The sequence below is a fragment of the Alligator sinensis genome, unplaced genomic scaffold (genome assembly GCF_000455745.1).
Source record: "Alligator sinensis unplaced genomic scaffold, ASM45574v1 scaffold721_1, whole genome shotgun sequence".
NCBI lineage: Eukaryota > Metazoa > Chordata > Crocodylia > Alligatoridae > Alligator > Alligator sinensis.
In genome coordinates, this window is record NW_005841857.1 from 1,875,264 (window position 1) to 1,893,960 (window position 18,697).

The 18,697-nt window shown below is 39.9% G+C and overlaps 1 protein-coding gene across 1 annotated transcript in view; it reads left to right on the forward strand.

The window, feature by feature from the left end:
• Positions 1–18,697, forward strand: part of TRAPPC9 (trafficking protein particle complex 9) — an 843,209-nt gene that overhangs the window by 39,067 nt on the left and 785,445 nt on the right. Inside the window, 3 exon segments of the mRNA XM_025214635.1 lie at positions 2,631–2,752; positions 5,480–5,605; positions 15,236–15,452. Coding sequence (XP_025070420.1) covers positions 2,631–2,752; positions 5,480–5,605; positions 15,236–15,452 — 465 coding nt within the window.

An 18,697-nucleotide genomic window follows, 5' to 3' on the forward strand; every position in this document is an offset into this window, starting at 1 on the left:
ACAAGAAATAATGGCCACAAGCTAGCAGAGAGCAGATTTAGATTGGACATTAGGAAGAACTTCTTCACAGTTAGAGTGGCCAAGGTCTGGAACGGGCTCCCAAGGGAGGTGGTGCTCTCCCCTACCCTGGGGGTCTTCAAGAGGAGGTTAGATGGGCATCTAGCTGGGGTCATCTAAACCGAGCACTCTTTACTGCCTATGCAGGGGGTCGGACTCGATGATCTATTGAGGTCCCTTCCGACCCTAACATCTATGAATCTATATGCCAGTGAGGTGTAGAAGAAAATATGTGCACTCCTCCTGGTGGTGATGGGTTTCAGGACCTGGACCAGAGAAGCGATCCTCTATGGGCACTTGACCAAACAGCAAGGGGCCCTGACAGCCTGCTTCGACCAGTTCATCTCCTGCTTCAGGTATGCCCTGTGGAAGGCCAGGAGCCTGCTCACAGACAGGCACTCAGACCACACAGTTGAGGACTGTATTAAAATGGGGCTGAGTGAAATGAACTGGTACTACAGGAAGATGGAAGAGGATGATGGGAAAGAGATGGTGGACCTCATATGGAAGAGAGGGGACTGGCACAGACTTTTCAGAAGCAAGTCCTCCAAAGAGAACAATGAAGAGGACAATGGTGAAGACAGTGACGAAGACAACTATGACTAATATGGTGACGACGAGCGAAAACACTGGAATGGTAATGGGTGTGCTGTGCAAACGTTGTAAAAGGCCTGTTTAACTGTTAAAGTGTGTTTTTGGTCTGTCAAGTGAACTACAATGGTCACATGACAGGTTGTTAGAAGTACAGTTATAGAGATCTCAATCTCGATCGATTGATCAATCAAGATAGATATCGAGATACAGATTTTTATATACAGTAAAATCCCTTCTATCCGGCATGAGTGGGGAATGGGGGGGTTCAGGTGTTCTAAAAATGCCGGCTCCTTGAGGCATAGGGGTTCCCAGCTAGACGCAGAGCGGGGGGTGGGGGCTGTAGCCTCACACAGAGCAGCGGCAGTGCTGGGTAGTGGGTGGTGGCAGCAGCCGTGACGTGCAAAGTTCCCCCTGCCCTCCGCCTCCCCTCATCCAGCTGGCCGGAAATTCCAGTTAGCAGAGCGTGCCAGTTAGTAAAATCGTGGATAACAGGAATTTTACTATATATAGAAATAAATATTTTTGTAAAAAAAATATATATATTTGTCACATACAGGCCATGTGTTTTATAGTCATGCTCAGTGTCGGCTTCATTTAATCAACTTCTTAGCTGGTTTCCATTACTGAGCACATGTTGCTTTTGGCAGCAGTTTAATGATAGACAGCATATTTAATGAGGTTTCCCTGTATACAAATATAAGGCAAGGAGCTTTTTCTTTATGCTGTTTGGGGGAAAAAATCCTCATCTTCCTGTTGAGTAAATAAAGTACATTAAAAGGTTGTTTGGTTTTTTCTGTCCATCGGGGTAGTATAATTTTCTGACCCCACAGAAGATGCAGGTGTTGAGTAAGAAGGTGGGGGTTTTTTACCCTCATACACTTTACTGCAATTGCATTTTAAAGTCCAGATGTTGAAAATGCAAAATTCTCTGGACTAGCTTAGCAGAGAGAGCTTTTGTGATACTGTTGTAGTATAGATACAGGCATGGAGTTGGAATCCCAGAGGCTAGGTTTTACATGATTATCAAAAGAGGTGCATAAGTCTTTCTAAATGTTTTCTTCACTGTGCTAACTGTAATAGGTTTTAACCTCTAGAAATGGACTTGCTCTCTTCTTTGTCAGGCCCTATATATATTCCTTTCTTTTGCATATATGAAGCTGTGAAAACTGTCTCATGTACCCTTGTGAAATTACCTGAGAGTCACCGGGAAAATTATATATAAAATGTAAATTTCATAAAACTTGCCTTCCATCATCTTTAAACGAAAGCCCAAAATGGTTCAGATCTGGACTAAGATAGTTGATTTCCTCGTTCCATCATCTGTAACACTCACGCTGAAGAGTCCTTTAGTTGGAGGGAAGCTGTTTGAGGTTTGCTAGGTTAGGCTCTCCTCCACACTTGAACGTGCTTCCGCAGGCCATGTATGGCAGACTTGTATTTGAAGACCTTTGGGACATGCTGCAAGGCTTACCTGTCTTCCTGTGCTTTTTTCTGGGCCTCAGACTTAAGGAGTTCATTTTAAAGGAAGCTTGATCATTTTGGCAAGTAGAATGTATTATGTTAAATTGTTCTACACACAGATTTTATAAATGTGTAAATGAAATTTTAAAATAAAAATGAAAATTGTGCTAATGGAAGACCTTTTTCAAAGATTTAATTCTTTTAAGCATAGTCTAATAATTTTTTCATAATATGGATATTCAGGGGATGTAAAAGGCTATATGTTAATATATTTAATGTTCTTTAATAACTGAGTAGTTATCTCCTGTTTGCCATTTTATAAATAAATTAATTTTTCATATGAGTTCTTAGTAAGGATTAATATTACTGAGAGATTACTTACCCAACCAGGACCTAGTTTCTTTAAATATTCATTATGGATACTTCACACAAACCTACTTTTTTATTTTAGTTTTTTTTACAGGTGCTTAATTTTAACTAGAGGCTTTGTGCTCGATCTCTGCTCTGTTTCACTTAAGGTGCCCTTACTTCAAATGGCATAAATGCTGATACCAGTGCTGAAATAGGTCGTGCCAAGAACTGCCTTAGCCCTGAAGACATCATCGATAAATATAAAGAAGCCATTTCTTACTATAGCAAGGTAATGCAGTTTGTGTTATGAGAAATTTCCGCAAATTTGATGCATTGTCAGTACACTTGTGCTTTAAAACACATGAGCGTTAAAACAAAAAAAATAGTAACCATAGAATATGTTGTCTGTACTGTATACAATGCTTGCTTTTGCATGGTGTCTTTGAATTAATCGGTTTGCACTTTTTAATCATGTAAACATAAAAAGTTCTACAAATGACAGATATCATTTGAAAAACCTTAAGGTGCATTCATGCTTTGAATATTTATATTCAGTTCCATTGATACTTCTACTTCACTGTGTAAGCTGGATATTAATATACTGTGCATGTTCTAGGACAGTCTTTTTGAGAGATGCCTTGCAGACCTTATTGAAGGGCTTGCAAGTAATGGAACCATGGTTTTATCAACTGTTTCTGGAGGCAAATATTCAGAGCATAGCTGAATAAATAGAACTAAGGAACTGGGAAGAACAAATGTTGTTAAATAAACTGATCTTAAAAAGAAGAAAAGAAACTTCACAGTCTTTAGTCATTCATCATGCTTTATTCCAGTTTTGTTTCTTGGCTACCTCCTTTGACTATGTGGTAATAAGATGGTTATAAATGGGGTTTTTTTTGGTTTGTGTGGGGGTTTTTTTGGTTTGGTTTGTTTTACAGTGAAAAAGGTGAACAATACTAAATTCTGTGTTGGAATTAGTTGGGTATCCTTATCTTTTCTACAGATTACTTGAATTGTGTTATAAAGTTGACCAGCTGTATTTCAGCATTTTGTTCACTTCAGGTTTCCTTTCCCCTAGAGTCTAAATGTTTCTTAAAATGTTGTAAAATGGTAAAAAGGCTTTTTGAAAAACAGTGCAGTTATGGGATTAAAAACCATGAGGCCCATCTCCAAATAAAGATAAAAATGTTAAATTATACTGAAGAGTATTGCAATGATGATGACTTGAGAAGTTAATTCAAGGATACATGTGATCTTTTATGCAATTACAGGATCTTATTTTTGGAAATATGGGATTGTGAGACTTGTATTATGGGATAGGGCCCTCATTTCAATTTGGTGTCAGTTATCCTCTGAGTCGCACAGTAATTTGTTGACAAGTGATATGTCTCAAATGATATATTGAACCACAGCCCTATGACTACTTAGGATGTATTTGCATTTTCCAAGTATCCAGTATGCCTATGCTTCCCAATGATTTTTGTGTAATAGTGACAAGCAGGGTAAATTCTGGTTCTAGTGTAGAAGTAGCAGCTCCATCTAAATAGTATTGCATGTCTTCCCCGTAACTTTTAAGGAGCTTTTGTAGAACCTTCCCTTTTCTTTTTCATTCTTGAGGTTCCCCTCAGGTACTGAAATACATGGCCTTGCTTTTTAGCTGCCCGGTATCTGAGGTTCTCATGCTTCTTCGTTCTGAGAAGTGTTTACCCCATTAATTTCCTATCCTTAACTTCTATAATCATAGTCAAACACAGCGTTAATTCTCCAGTGTTCAGATCATCCAGAGACAGACAAAGTTCTTTGGGTAAATCTAATATCTTTTATTAGGCCAACTGAAGTAGTTGGTAGCTGTATTGTCTGCCTGTGTCCTTAGACCAACATGGCTACCAACTATTTGAGTTGGTTTAATAAAAGATATCAGATTTACCCAAAGCCCTTGGCCTAAGGACATAGACCAAGGACATATTTTATTAGACCAACTCAAATAGTTGGTAGTTGTATTGGTCTAAGGCCATTGTCTGCATATGTCCTTAGATCAACACTGCTACAACCTATACTCTAGATCATCCAGACAAACTTTTGCATGACCATTGTCAATTTTGTTTGGTAAAGTAAATGCATTGTGGCTCACCTTCAGTTCCCTTACCTTTTACCTGTGCCAACAGGCTGCAGCCCGGGGCACAGAGCAGGGTTCCAGCCCTGCCCTGTTGCCGTGGTGCAGAGCTGGCACTGTTGTTCCAGCCTGGCCCTATAGTTCTATTGACTTTGAGGAAAAATGGAAACGTGTACCCTCTTGGCACTTCTATATAAGCTTTTTCAAGTGTTTTGTAGTTAAGTAATTTGAAAAGGCACAATATAGAATTCTGATTCAAAGCTATAAGAGAACTTGACTGGAAAAGGACCACTGTAAAGCTGACTGAGAAATATTAATAACTTCTTGCTTTTGAGCCATTTATATTTGTCCAGGTATAACTTGTTTGCTGATGGTATTCTACTGTTAATATAATAAAGATTTGTAACATATATGAAAATATTCTGAACTTTTCCCTGATCCATCTGTTTTCTCGAATCAAAATTCTGCTTTCAATGTCTAATTAATAATATAGTTGAGGTAAGAAAGTAGCTGCATTTAGTTTTGCTCCATTACTTTGTGATAGATGACCTAGAGTAGTGGTTTTCAACCTTTTTTCATTTGTGGGCCTCTAAACTTTTTGAATGGAGGTACCAGACCCCTTTGAATTGTATGTGTGGGTATTCATGTTGATCATAGTCATCCACATACCACAAGTTAAAAACCACTGATCTAGGGCTTAATTTTCACATGTTCATTGGCATGCATCATAGGTTGCTAATCCAATATGATAGCCAACAGTAAGAGGTAGTTATTTGGTTTTGATGAAATGAAAATCCTGATTTGTGTGTTGAGGAGGTTTGGGGGTAGAGGCATTACTGCGTCTAAGGGAGAGGCACATTTTCATATTTGTCATCATAGTTATTGTTCTTTTTTCTTTTCAAGTATAAGAATGCTGGTGTGATTGAGCTGGAAGCCTGTGTGAAGGCAGTGAGAGTCTTGGCAATACAGAAACGAAGCATGGAAGCTTCTGAGCTTCTTCAGGGTGCAGTTTATATCAACCTTCGTCAGGTGAGTGCATAATCTACTATTTAAAAACGTTGATTTTTTTTTTCTGTTTGACAAATAATGCTTAGCTCCTTGATAGACCAGTAACATCCAGGCATCTCAAAACTTGTTAAAAACATTAGCAAATAAAACCTTGATTTATCTAAAATGTGTGAGGGCTTGGTTTTTGAAAGTGAAGGCTTTTATTGGTGTTGTTCTTCATTAAGTAGAGACTAAATGTGATTTAAGAGGTATTTTCGTGTCAAAAAGATGTATTGAAAAGTCTCGCACTGCCTGTGTCTACATAAATGTACCAAGAGCTGTTCAATTAAAACCAAGTTCTGTTGGAGAATAATTCCTACAGTGTACACATTAAGAAAAGAGGAAAATTTGTAATGTAAGATCTAGGCATATGTACTTGGAGAGGTGGTAGAGGGTCATTTAGTCCAATAAGCAAAGCCTAACAATATCCATAGCTGGAAGCTAAAATTACACAAGTTCAAATTAGAAATAAAGGACGTGGTCTTCTAAATGAGAAAAATTAACTGATTAAAATTACTCATTGTGGAATATGACAGATCCTCCATTACTTGAAGCTTTTATATAAAAAGGTGCCATAGATTGATCAGAAGTTGTTGACTTGATTACAAAAATCAGCAGGTGAAATTGTGGCCTGCATGATGCAAGACAGATTAGGTTTGCCGGAGGGGGAGCTGTTCCTGCACTGAACCACAGTCGGTTGCCTGGGGCTCTGATGGAGGGGGAGCTCCTCCTGTGTCATGCTGTGGTTATGTGGCTTGAGCTTTGGTGGAGAGGGACTCTTGCTGCTCCATGGTGCAGCTGAGTGCCAGGGAGTAGTAGTGGGTGGGAGCAGCTTGGTCCTAATGCCTACCTACCTCTGACTCGAGCAGTATCATTTCAGCACTCCCAACCCCCTCCCCGACATAAAGCGTTGCCAATGCCTTACCCAGTCTAACCCTCTGCTCATGTTAGGAGCCTTCCTCTTTTAACCAACCTCAGGTAAATGCATGTCTAACACGCTTGCCTAACCTTCTGCTGATGGAGGCTGCCTTTTCAGGTAATATTTTGCAGAATTTAACCAACCTCATAGTTAGATATTAAGGACATTCTAACTTAAATTTCTCTTGTTTCAGTTTAAGCACGTTACTTTTGTCCCTTTTGTGTACAGAGAACAGTTGATCACAGTCCTCTTTATATAGGCCCTGTTTGTGTTTGAAGGTTATCAGCTCTTTCTGTCTCTTTCTTTTCTCTAGGTTTATACTCTCAGTTCTTCCAGTATTTCGCTCTGTGTTTCCTTCCATACCTTGAACCATTTTCATTGCTCTCCTGAATTCTTTCCAATTTGTCTATGTCTTTGTTGAGGTGTGGTGCCCAAAACTGGGTGCACTGCTCCAGGTGAAACGTTCTCTTGATTTCATTAACATAAAGGAAGAAGCATCTTGTTTTAAAGGAAAGAAATGGAATCAGCATCATAATTTGCAAACAGTACCAGACAGACAAGAGCACCTCACCACAATAAAAGTGTGTGTGTGATTGGAAGGGCGTCTGTTATAAGCAGTCTCCTACCCATACTAAATGAAATTATGTAATTGACTTCTTACTTATATTACCCTGGAGTTTTCCTATAATAAGACTTATCTGTGTATCTAATTATGAAGAATAAATTACTACATCCAATTACAAGGAAAAAGAAACCACTTAAAAGTTTTTTCTTTAATACAATGAGGGATAATTGAAAATCAAACAGGAAGTTGCCCTCTTTAAAGTCTGGTCCATAATAGGCTGCCAAAAAGCAGACTAGGAGAAGCAGAGGCCAGCTTGTATTCCACTTAAATCCACTTATACAGCCAATAATGCCTAAGTGAAACTATATTCCACCCTGTTCCAAGTCCCTGGAAATATATTAATATGTCTGCTTTTGTAACACACCATCATCTGATTCTTAAGACCAAGTCACAAAAAAACCTGGAGGAGGAGGACCCACCTGCCTTAACAGTTTTTCAGAGACTTGACCAGGATGGAATAGGATTGCAGGTAGGTGCCTAAATTGACTTATGCACCTTAGGTGGGTTAGAATATGTCCTCAGTGCTTCTGAAAATGGAAGGTACTTTGTAATTTGAGGTTTATTTTAACAGTAGCCAAACCCAGCTGAACCACATGAAATAACAAGTACCATGTTTCAAATGTCTTTGCTTCCATAGTTGTATCATAGGATCATAGAACAGCATGGCTGGAAGGGACTTCACAGTGTCATCTAGTCCAGGGTGTACCTTTTTATTTTTATTTTTTAAAAGTTCATAGACTGTAAGGCCAGAAAATGCTTTCCCAGGAATGAATTCCTGTTTGAACTATAGCATATCTTTTAGAGAAACATTCAGTCACAATTACAAAAATTATGGGAAGTTCTTCCAATGATTAATTATCCCCACTCTTAAATGTTTTGTCTGATTCTAGCCTGAATTTGTTCAGCTTTAGGCCATGTGCAAACATTTCAGTTTGTTTTGGGAGAGTTGCTGCTTCCCCAGTAGAAACCACTAATATAAGGCTGTTCAGGATTTCTCTTCCGGAGCAAAAATGGCCACTCCAGGAGAAAAATAACCTGGGAACAATAAAGGTTAAAGGCTCCTGAGAAGGCTTCTCCTCATGTTCACAAGGGCTCCCTGGCTGTGCAGTGGCTTGGGATTGGAACATCTGTTCAGGAAATTCCCGGCCTGGCATGGGAATATCTGTCCCAGAATGCCTGTTCACTACCAGGAAAACTAACCTGGGAGAATTCTCCTGGATCATTTGAACATGTGTATGTAGCCTTAGCTTGCTGGAGTTGGTTCTCAGTATGTACCTTTATCTTGTAGAACCAGGGCGGGCAATTATTTCAGACGGAGGACCACTTACTGAGTTTTGGCAAGCCATCAAGGGCTGCATGACAGGCAACCAGGGGCAGATAAATATTAATTTTCAAAATTTTTTATGGGCTCCACAGGCCAGATAGAATGGCCTGGCAGGCTGCATCTGGCCTGCGGGCTGCATTTTTCCTACCCCTGTTGTAGAATGAAGGGCCCTCTTAAATTACTGTTTTTGATTGATTGCTTTGCAGTCATCCCTTGATCATTTTTTTGATAAAATAAACTGACTGAGGATCTTCAGTTTGGCAGTGTAAGACATATTTTCTAATCCTTTGATTCTTGCGGCACTCTGTGAATCTTGCCCCTCTCCCCCTCTTTTTTCTTAGAATCATAGGGCTCTTGCATACTTACAGGGGGGCTCCTCTGACACACTGTAAATCCAGCGTGTTAGAGCAGACTTGTCTAATCAAGTCAGCTGGAGCGTGGAAGTTACCACAGTCCAGCAGACTCCAGCATCATGTGTAGCAGCGTTCCTGTGCTGAAAAACGGCAGCCGGGTGCTTTAAAGCTTGTTCAGCCAGCTTTAGTTCAAAGCACCCTGCCGCCACTTTTCAACACGGGGATACTGATGCACGTGATGCTCTGGGCGTTTTAATTTGCACAGCTCTTGGAGCTGCACTGTTTAAAGCCCCCCGGCCCTCAGGGGATAGGCGGGATCATCTCTATTCAAATCATCCCATACAGGCCATAATCTAAACTCTACATAAGCAGAGTATTTATTTATTTACCCCAGTGTCCATTTTGAATTGTGGGTACCAGACTTGGATGCCCTGTTTTGCTAGCAGTAATATCACTACCATATATAGAAGTAATGCCCTCTTTACTCAATAAACTGTTAAAATAAATGGTTTGTATATTGCACTGAACCTCTTGGCTATGTCATCTCAGTGGGATTTCTTGTTTGTCCCAGTTAGCTATCAAGTTAGAGGAGCGCTCCTTCAATAACTATATTGATATCCTATAACTCTCTATTAAGAGTCCCATATCAGTTTCTTAACTTTGTGTAGGATCAGTTTCTGGCTGACAGGCTGAAAATAATCCAATCATTCCAGTTGCTCTTTAAAAATATTAACATATTAGCATTCTTTCATTCTTCTGGAACTTGAAGAGTTGTTGAAAATCGGCATTAATAGTCCAGAGTTCTTTGCCTGCTTTACCTCTTGGATGCAAGTTTTTTGGAACTGCGGTTTAAGTGTCTCACTTTAGCAGGCTGATGTTGAGCATCCTTCTGGGATGCTAAGTATTCCCCCACTTCTACATATGTTGCATTATGATGGCTAATTCTACTGTTTCAATTTAGTAAGGGAGCCATGTCATTATGAGGGTTTCTTCTTTCCCTAGAATACTCAAAAATACTTTCCTGGTAATAAGATTGTTCCTGCATCCTTTAACTCATTTTATCCATTCTCTAAAATGGTTAGGTGTTGTTTTTTTGTTACTGTTGACTTCCAGTCTTTCTTGTGTGTGTGATGAACAAGCATAGCCTTTTTCCAAGACCTTGGCTTTTAGAAATCTAGGAAAATGTTCTTAGACGGTTCTCAATTATTATTCACTACTCATTTTAATCTTCTTCCAACTTATTTACTTGGGTTGTTTTTATTGTTGTGAAATTGTCCTCCTTTATACCTGTGTGTCAAATGGTTCAGTGAGGAGGGTTGAAGGGTTGGTATTGATTTTAAATTTTATGAATGCACCCTACGTTTTCTTAATTATGCTCTTTATGGGAGTTCTTGTTCTTGTGCTGATAGCTCTTAGAAAAAGAGCTTTTATTCAGATCATATGTATCACCCCAGTTTTTCTAAAGCAGTGATCTTGATCGACCGGTCAATTGTGGAGCCTCTGGCAGTTGATCTCAGTCTGTCAGAGGCTTCACAATCAGGAGTGGCAGGACGCACGTGGCTGGGCTGAGCCATGCCCCCTGCTGCACAGGCCAGGCTGGATGAGTGGGCTCAGAGCCTAGATGGCTTGTTGTGGGGGAAGAGGGGTAGATCCTGGGGTGCCCTTCACTTACGAAAAGTGATTTTCACCATAAAAAGTGTGGAGACCACTGTTCTAAAGTGACAAGTAATTTTCAATGTCTCCATTTCCGAGTAACTACCTTTTGAGCAACATGCTAAGAACAGGTATTTGGAATGTTCTGAAAAGCCTCTGTAGTATCTGAAAGTAGAGCACCCAAACCTATGTTTTCAAAAAGTGCTAGCAGACTATTTGCAATTAGAGTAAAAATCAGTGACATGTGCTCTGAACATGGTGTTTAAATTAATTTATAACGTCTACATTTTTATTTTGTTAATACTTAATTATGAAAGGTTTTATAATGAATGGAATCTTCTTACGTTTGAGGTAGTTTTCTGTGGCTTTAGACTCTAACTTACGATATTTTCAAGTTGCATCATCGCTCCAATCCTGTTTAAGTGTTACTATCTGTGATCGTCTAGGAAATATGAGAGGCAAGAGTTTTTTTTGTGATACCTTTTATTTGATCAAATGTGTAGTCAGATGTGAAAGGGCACTGGTGGTGCCTGCCACTTTAAGGGCTGAGCAAGCAGCCAGCAGGTGCTTGATTACGGCAGCCATTTTAGAACTCTGGTCATCTATATAAACAGAGCGGTTTGCTGCTGGCAGGCCAGGCAGAAAAATTGCTTGGCTGCAAGGCTGTATGCAATATCTTGGAGGTAAAGGCAGGAGCTTAAGGGGATGGTTTGGAGTCTCCTGGGCATGACCTAAAACTGCACGCTGTCAGGGATGGGTGGTGGGGCTCCTGGTGGTGTGGGAGTCCCCAGGAAATGCCAGGCCAGTTACCACCCCAGTGAAAGGTGGGTAGGTGCGCCTTAACTCCTAGCCCCCACAGTAATGTGGGTACAAAGGGGCCAGTCATGGCTACGGTGACCTGAGCCGAAGGAGGGTTTAAGACCCAGATGGGGCCAGACTTGGCTATGGCCACCTGAGCCCCCACTGGGGAGGGAAGCCCCGTGGCCCCAGTGAGGGGGCAGAGAAGAGGGACCCCAGTGAGGGGGCGGAGAAGAGGGCTGGGAGCTCAGTGTGTGTGTGTGTGTGTGTGTGTGTGTGTGTAGAGTTGCCCTGGGAGGTGCCAGGGCAAGCGTGGACCCGGTCGGGCAATTGGCTGGCTGCTACCCTGGTGAGGGTTGCAGGAGAGGCCCAAAAGACGGTACATCTGCCACCCAAGGTATGAGCTAGATAAAGCCTAAGCTTGAAGGGGCCCACTCTGAGAGGGAGCAAGGTGGTACAAGTTGTTGATGTGTGAAAGAGACCCTGTGAGAGGGGGTGAAACGTGAGAGGCCCTGGTGAGAGGAGGGTGGTATGAATGCGTGTGTGTCTGAGGCCCGACAATGAGGGCTAAGCTTGGTCCAGCTGTAGGCCGGGAGCATTGTGTCATCTGGATGCCATTTGCGAGGACTTGGGCTGCGGTGTAGGGGTGGAATGGAGTCGCAGATAGTAGCCTCCCGCCTAATTAACACCATAATTATGTATCATTAAGACATGGCAGGCGAGAAGGCGGGCGGTTGGCTCAGTGGCAGACCGGCCTTGAGAAGGCCCCTCTGTTACATCCAGGAAAAATGTTAGAAAAGCTTTTGGTTTCAGAATGTCTTCCTCATGTCTGGTAGAGAAGTGGGCACAGCTTGAGCTAAAGAGCAGGTAGAAGAAAAATGTGTGTGTTACCCTATAGATATAGATATATATAAATGAAAACAGTCTGATTAATGCAATGGCTTTCAATCTCACTAGACTTGAGGCACCCCTCAGAAAATGCAGACTCTTAAGCTTTCACTCTTTTTTGACTATGGAAACAATAGAACAAGTCATCTGTTGAAAAGAATTCAGGCTGTAACAAGTTTGAATGTTTTTGATGCAATGTGTTCCTATTTGAAATCTCTGGGTTTATCTTGTGAGTTGTGTGTAGGTGTACACATACTTGACTGCGAATGTTGTGTAGTACCCTGGTTGCAAACCACTAAGAGAATAGAGAAGGGTTATAAAGCAGGAGCAAAGAGACATGGTCAGGAATGGTTACAAAAAATTTATTCCTAAACTCATTTTTTGAAGGTGCTCTGTAGATTTGCTGCAAGCACTAGAATTGTGACATCAGAAAGGGAGGGGGGGCAAATCTCACTTTTCCTGAGGTGTTCCCCTACCAGTGTTTGCATGTCTCTGTCCTTTATTTATTTATTTATTTTCTGTGAAAGGGGTTTTATTCTTGTTTAGAGTATTTGTCTGATTTTACCCGCATAGTTTCCATGAGGACGTTTGGTGCTGCATTCTCTGATTTAAATGTGTTAGAATCATTGGCTTTGTCGCGGTGGTGCAGGGTGTTGTTTGTCATGGCAATAGAGATGTGTTGACAAACCTTACATTCATTGTTAAGGCAAGGTTGTGCCCAGCCCCAGCTTGTCTAACGTCTCTCCCAGCAATACAGTTGGACCAATAGAAGGTATCACCAGAAAACCTTGCCTTGTCACTTACACTTAGTTGTCACTTTCCTGAGTGAAGTTGCTCTCACTTGAAATCATTGTGAAATATCCAGTAAAAACAGGTTAATTTCGAAGATATTTGAAGCCTTGCACCATGATGGTTTGTTCAAACTGTACAATGTACACTAGGTGTCAGCAGTGATCCATTGCAAGATCATGTTACTGCTTGTTATTGGGTTTATTGTGGAACTGAAATATTGTTTAGTAGCCTCTGAGTTTTCCCAAACAAGATACCTTTCTCTAGTTGTCTGATTTCAGTGAAAGCTTGCCACTCACGCAAGAGAGGAAATAATGATCTCTGTTGAGATTTTTCTACCAAAAGTAGAGTGTCTGTAAAATAGCAAGTTGGTCGTTTTTGATCAAGTTAGTTCTTCAGATTTTTGATTTATGTCAAGACTAAACTTTTCACTACTTTCTTCCTGACCCTATTTGATAATCTGCTGTTGCCTAGAATGATTTTTTTTTCCACTAATTTGAAATTAAAGAAAAAATTAAGCACGGAGACCTATTATCAATAATGTGTTCAGTCTCCAAGATTCCTGGGATGGTAGTATGGTCTTTTCCTTTTTTTTTTGAAGAAGGTTTGAAAACCAACCAACTGGTATATCTGTACGTGATCCTAGGAAATAAGTATTTTTGAGTTAGTCTCATATGCATGAATTAATGCTGCTAATGTCTTTGAGAGACAGACAGTTGGGTTTGGCTGTCACTGAGTAATAATGAATGTATTTCTAACATGAGTGTTTTTTTGTTCCTGTGCAGTAATGATGACCATAAATCTAGCCTAGGTTCGCTTTCTCACAAAAAAGGTCCACAGTGATGCGTAACATTTTTGTCTGCCAGAAAACCTCTTTTGATCACGGCACTACTGTGCGATAGACTGATCCAAAACGGAACTAAATTCAAACCAGTCTTGCACCTGAAAGAATGCAATAAAATAGTATTACCAGTGGCTTTAAATCTAATTACTTCTCTGGTTTCCTGATGGGAGGGGATGTGATGATTATGACTGGGGAATTGGAAGGTTAGAAAAAAAGGTGAATATTGTATTAAAAGAGTAACTGAAGTTGCATTGTAGCTGGGAACTCGGTGGTATATTTCCTTTAGTCATACCATCGTGTACTGTGATCTCATGATATTTCATAAGTTAAGAGGGAGGGCAGCATTTGCCTAGCAAGGTTTGGAAGGAACACTACTAGGCTGTCACTAAGTGATACTGGTGATTCACAAAGAGGTATTAGCAAAGAGTTGATAAAATAAATTACAACACTAAGGGATGCCATGCTGCTGGAAACTTTATATCAGATGAAAATGAACATTAAAGTCTTTTCTACTTATAAGTCTTGACTATAGCATTTCAATATCTATCAGTAACTGTGATGAAGGGATTTTGTTCATTTCAGGGCAATGATATATATTTTAATACCAGGTTAGGAGCTTCAGCCTTAATTTCCTAACCAAATTGTAATATGAACAAGTGAATTCTGTTTAGCTAAAATTCCTCTTTTATTTTGAAGATGCTCTGATATGTCTGCTTGTCATAAACTGACCTGAGGAGGGCTCTGGGGTACCAGAAAGCTTGTCCATGTCCCTCCCAACTAGCATTGGTCCAATAAAAGATATCGTGCACAAAGATTCTTCCGTCGCATTTTTCCTGGATCATTACAGCCACAAGGTCACCCGAACACGACCATAAGCTGCTCATTTACTTTGTGATAAATGATATGTTAAAATGTTATTTGTAAGCAACCCTTTGTTTTAAATGTAGTTTTAGTGTCATCTGTTAAGAACAGTTAGCTTTCCTGCAGTACTTTTCATCCATGGATTTCTTAGTCTTTTACTGAGGAAGTCTGCATTGCTATCACCACCAGTACTTTATGGTGGGGAACTGATAGACATAGCGAGGGGAAGCGTGACTCAGGACTGGCCATCAAACCAGTGGTGTAGCTGGGATAGAGCCCAGCTCTCCTGAGTCTGTCCGCTTCAACTCCTAGCCCACAGAAGTTGTGGGAAATATAGAAAAAGTCTTAGAAAATGCAGGCATTGTTTCAACTCTGTATAGAATTCAGCACACAGGCACTGAAGAAGATGCAAATAATCTCTAGCACTAGCATCATCCTTTAAATCTGTAATATTGGCTCCTTTTATTGTCCAGTGTATCCTCTAGTTAATAAATGAATGCTTTAGTAAAAAGTACTTAGTTTCTCTTTTTTCTTTTTTTCTTTCCCTTGAAATGTCAGCTTTCTGAAGAGGAAAAAATTCAGCGTTACAGCATTCTTTCTGAGCTATATGAACGTATTGGTTTTCACCGAAAGTCCGCTTTCTTCAAACGTATAGCAGCAATGCAGTGTGTGGCACCCAGCATACCAGAGCCTGGTTGGAGGGCCTGTTACAAATTGCTTTTGGAAACGCTTCCTGGTTATAGTCTGTCTTTGGATCCTAAGGACTTCAGCAAAGGTAAGCCTCTGTGGGATAGTAGGTTTTCGCATATTCGATTAGGTGCTTGATTTTGTTTCCCACCACCCCCTGCAACTAAGTTGCTTGGAAGACTTGAAGAGAAATAGTATCTTCTATCTACCTCAGTCTAGATGTGGTAATCGGAGCAGTTCTGTAAAGAAGCACGTTCATCTTACCTTATACTGATGCGGTGTTTGTTCAACAAACCTGACATTCTGATATCTGAGAACTACTACTGACTGTTCAAGTACGTTATCTTATTGTTTCCATCCACTTGCATCTGCCTGCACTGGATGTTCTCTACAATTATTGATGATGGTTTTTATCTTTATCTTCTGAAAAGCTGCAAAAAAATTGTTCCCTCATGAGAGAGGTGTATAGACTAACTTTGATACAGCAGAGCAAGTAAGGGGAACAATTTGTAATCATATGAATGATGTCAGTTGGTGTTTCTTTTCCAGAAGTGAACAGCAATAAATATTTCTTACGATGGTCTCTTCCATTTAGGAAAACATTGATTTGTTCATGACTGGAAAGTCACATTTGACTATCATGTGTTATCATGGTACAGACATGGTGTGCTGGATATGACTGTTCCAGGGATAATTTTTTTTCCCCCCTCTCCAAATTCACACTTACTTTATTGAGTTAGATCTTCATTGCTATAGCATTAATATTGTTCTAGTGGAGAACTGCTGTAACACAAGTCTACATTTTTAGTTTGTCTTGATTTTTCTACTTTCTAAAAGTTTTTGCATTAGCCTGGTTATTCAGTTGTTTTAGTTAATCTATTTTTGAAGGGCAATTCATTTAATATTATTTATAAATTCTTTGCAAGTTGAATATCAGACTCTGGTTATAGTTCCTTTTATTGCAGTTTTTGCATACTACTTTTTTCTGCAAGTGTTCCTGGAAAGAAGTCCTAAACAGTAGACTGGTTTCCTATTACTTTCAATACATGTGATGTTCATGGCATCACTTTTTGGTTCTTGTGCACCATCTCATTCATATTTTGCTACCTACTGTTGCAGCAGGTGAGTTATTCATGCTTTCAACCATGGGTCAGATGTATCCTCTGAGAAGATTGTAAGGATTCCTTAATTTGGAGTATAAGTAAAGTAGTTTAATAACATAATTATTAAGATGATTCATACAAGACAAATTATTGAGCATATTATAATGATGGTTAAGCAGCAAGCATTTGCTGGTCCCACAGCAGCTAAGGTTAATGTCTCTTTCACACCTTATTTAAATGTCCTGTTTTTTTATTTTAGTAGTTTAAAACACGTTTGAATAGCAGCATACGTAGAAATCCTGGCTAGCAGTGATGTCTAGACATGTCAAGGGTTTTCAGTTCTTCAAAGCAAATTGGGACCCTATTTTGTAGTTTGAGAATAAATGGAAATGACGTATCCAGTTCAACCCATTATAACTGACCTCAGTTTTTTCTTCACCTTTGCCTTAAGATCTTTTGAAGGTCTTCCACTAAGTTAGAACATGTAAATAGCAGTTGTGGGTCTGTATCTTCCCTGTTTGAACCATGTTTCCAAGCGTTTAATGACTGCTGGCTTTTAGTTACTTCACTGAACCACAGTGATCACTTCAAGTATCCTTATGGTTGAAGAAGAGTGACTGAACAAATGATTTATATTTTTTTTTCTGTTCTATTATTCTGAAATGTCATAAGATCTTGCTTTTTCACGTCTCTTCCCACCTTACCTAGTTTCATACCTGTGTCTCCCCCCTGTCTTTAGAACTTTCTAGTGCTTTTTGTAACTCTTGCGTCTGTCCTCGCCTGTCCCTGGTCCTCTTTCATTCATTCTAGTTCCTGGTAGGTTGTCTGAAGAATATAACTTGGGAGCTTTATACAATATAGAATAGGGGTCGGCTATGTTTTTGGGCAGTGTCAAAAAAACCAGCAACCCCAGTTTGTAATTTATTGGTGTGCCAGGGCTAGATGGCAGGGGAGCTGCGAGGAGCCTGATCCTTGTCATGGCAATGCAGCCCCGGCCCCATCCCCACTGTCCATGCTGAGGTGTGCACACCAAGCAAAATGCCTTTGTGTGCCATGCTCTGGCACCCGTGTGGGGGGTTGCCTGCCCCGATATAGAATTGATTGCCAATTAATATGAGAAATAGAAGGTAAGAGGCTTACAGCTTACTGCAGAGTAAGAATGCTAGACTCACTGCAGTCTTTGCAAGACTAGGACTGTTAATGATAGAGTCCTGGCTTGTTTCCAGTTTAGATGAGCTGAATGGAATTACTCAAACTCTTCATTCAGTCCTTCATTTCTTGTCCTAATCTGTTTTGTGCTGCTGCTTTGTCATATTTTACCCCTGAAGTGATTTGAAAGATACCTCTATTCCTCACTGAACTATCGCTATGTAAATTGTGCGTATGCAGTTGAAGTGTTTGAGATCAAAGCTGCTTCATAAGCGTGCAATATTAATTAATAATCGCACTGATGCTAATGTGGAAGCAAGAATTAAAATATTGATTTTAGGCTCCATTAAAAACTTGTGGAAGGAGACTTGCCAGATGTTAAAGGATAATAGCTGAAGAAAAATATTCAACTAGATACTTTTTAGCAGTATTGCAAGCATTAAGAACTAGATCAAATTAATGGCACAATAGAACTGCTTGCAAACTGCCCTGTTATAACTAACTGTTCAGTTTAATGAACATCTTATCAGGAGGTAAAATGGGGAAAGGTTTCACCATCAGCTGCTCCTTGGTAGCTGTGTCATTCTCGTTCACCTGCAGTAATTGGAAGCTAACTTGCCCTTATTTCATTGGGAGTGCAGTTACTTTGATTTAGCTTCCTGTAGCCATTAGTGTGCATGTGAGCAGTTGCTGTGGTGCATCAACAGAAAATCCCTGCCTCCTTCATGAAGATTAATTTTTTTTAGGTCTGTACCCTGAAAAAATTATATTTGTTTCTCTTTGATTTATTAAGATTTCTTTGAAATAAATATTTTCTTTGTAAAAATTAAATAACGGTTGATTAAAAAAACTTCTGTATTTAAAGTGAACATTTATAGTGAGTGGAGTAGTGTTTGATGGCACGCTACTTACTTAATGAGTTAAAAAGCTTCACATATTCTGTCTCCTACTTCACAGGGAAAGGATAATCTGATTTTTCTAAGTTGTAAATGTAACTTCACTGTGTAGTGCAAGAGTGTACAACTAAATTTAGAAGTTGACTTTGTAAGTAGGTACTCTAGTGAAAGGGTGGGGGAAGCAT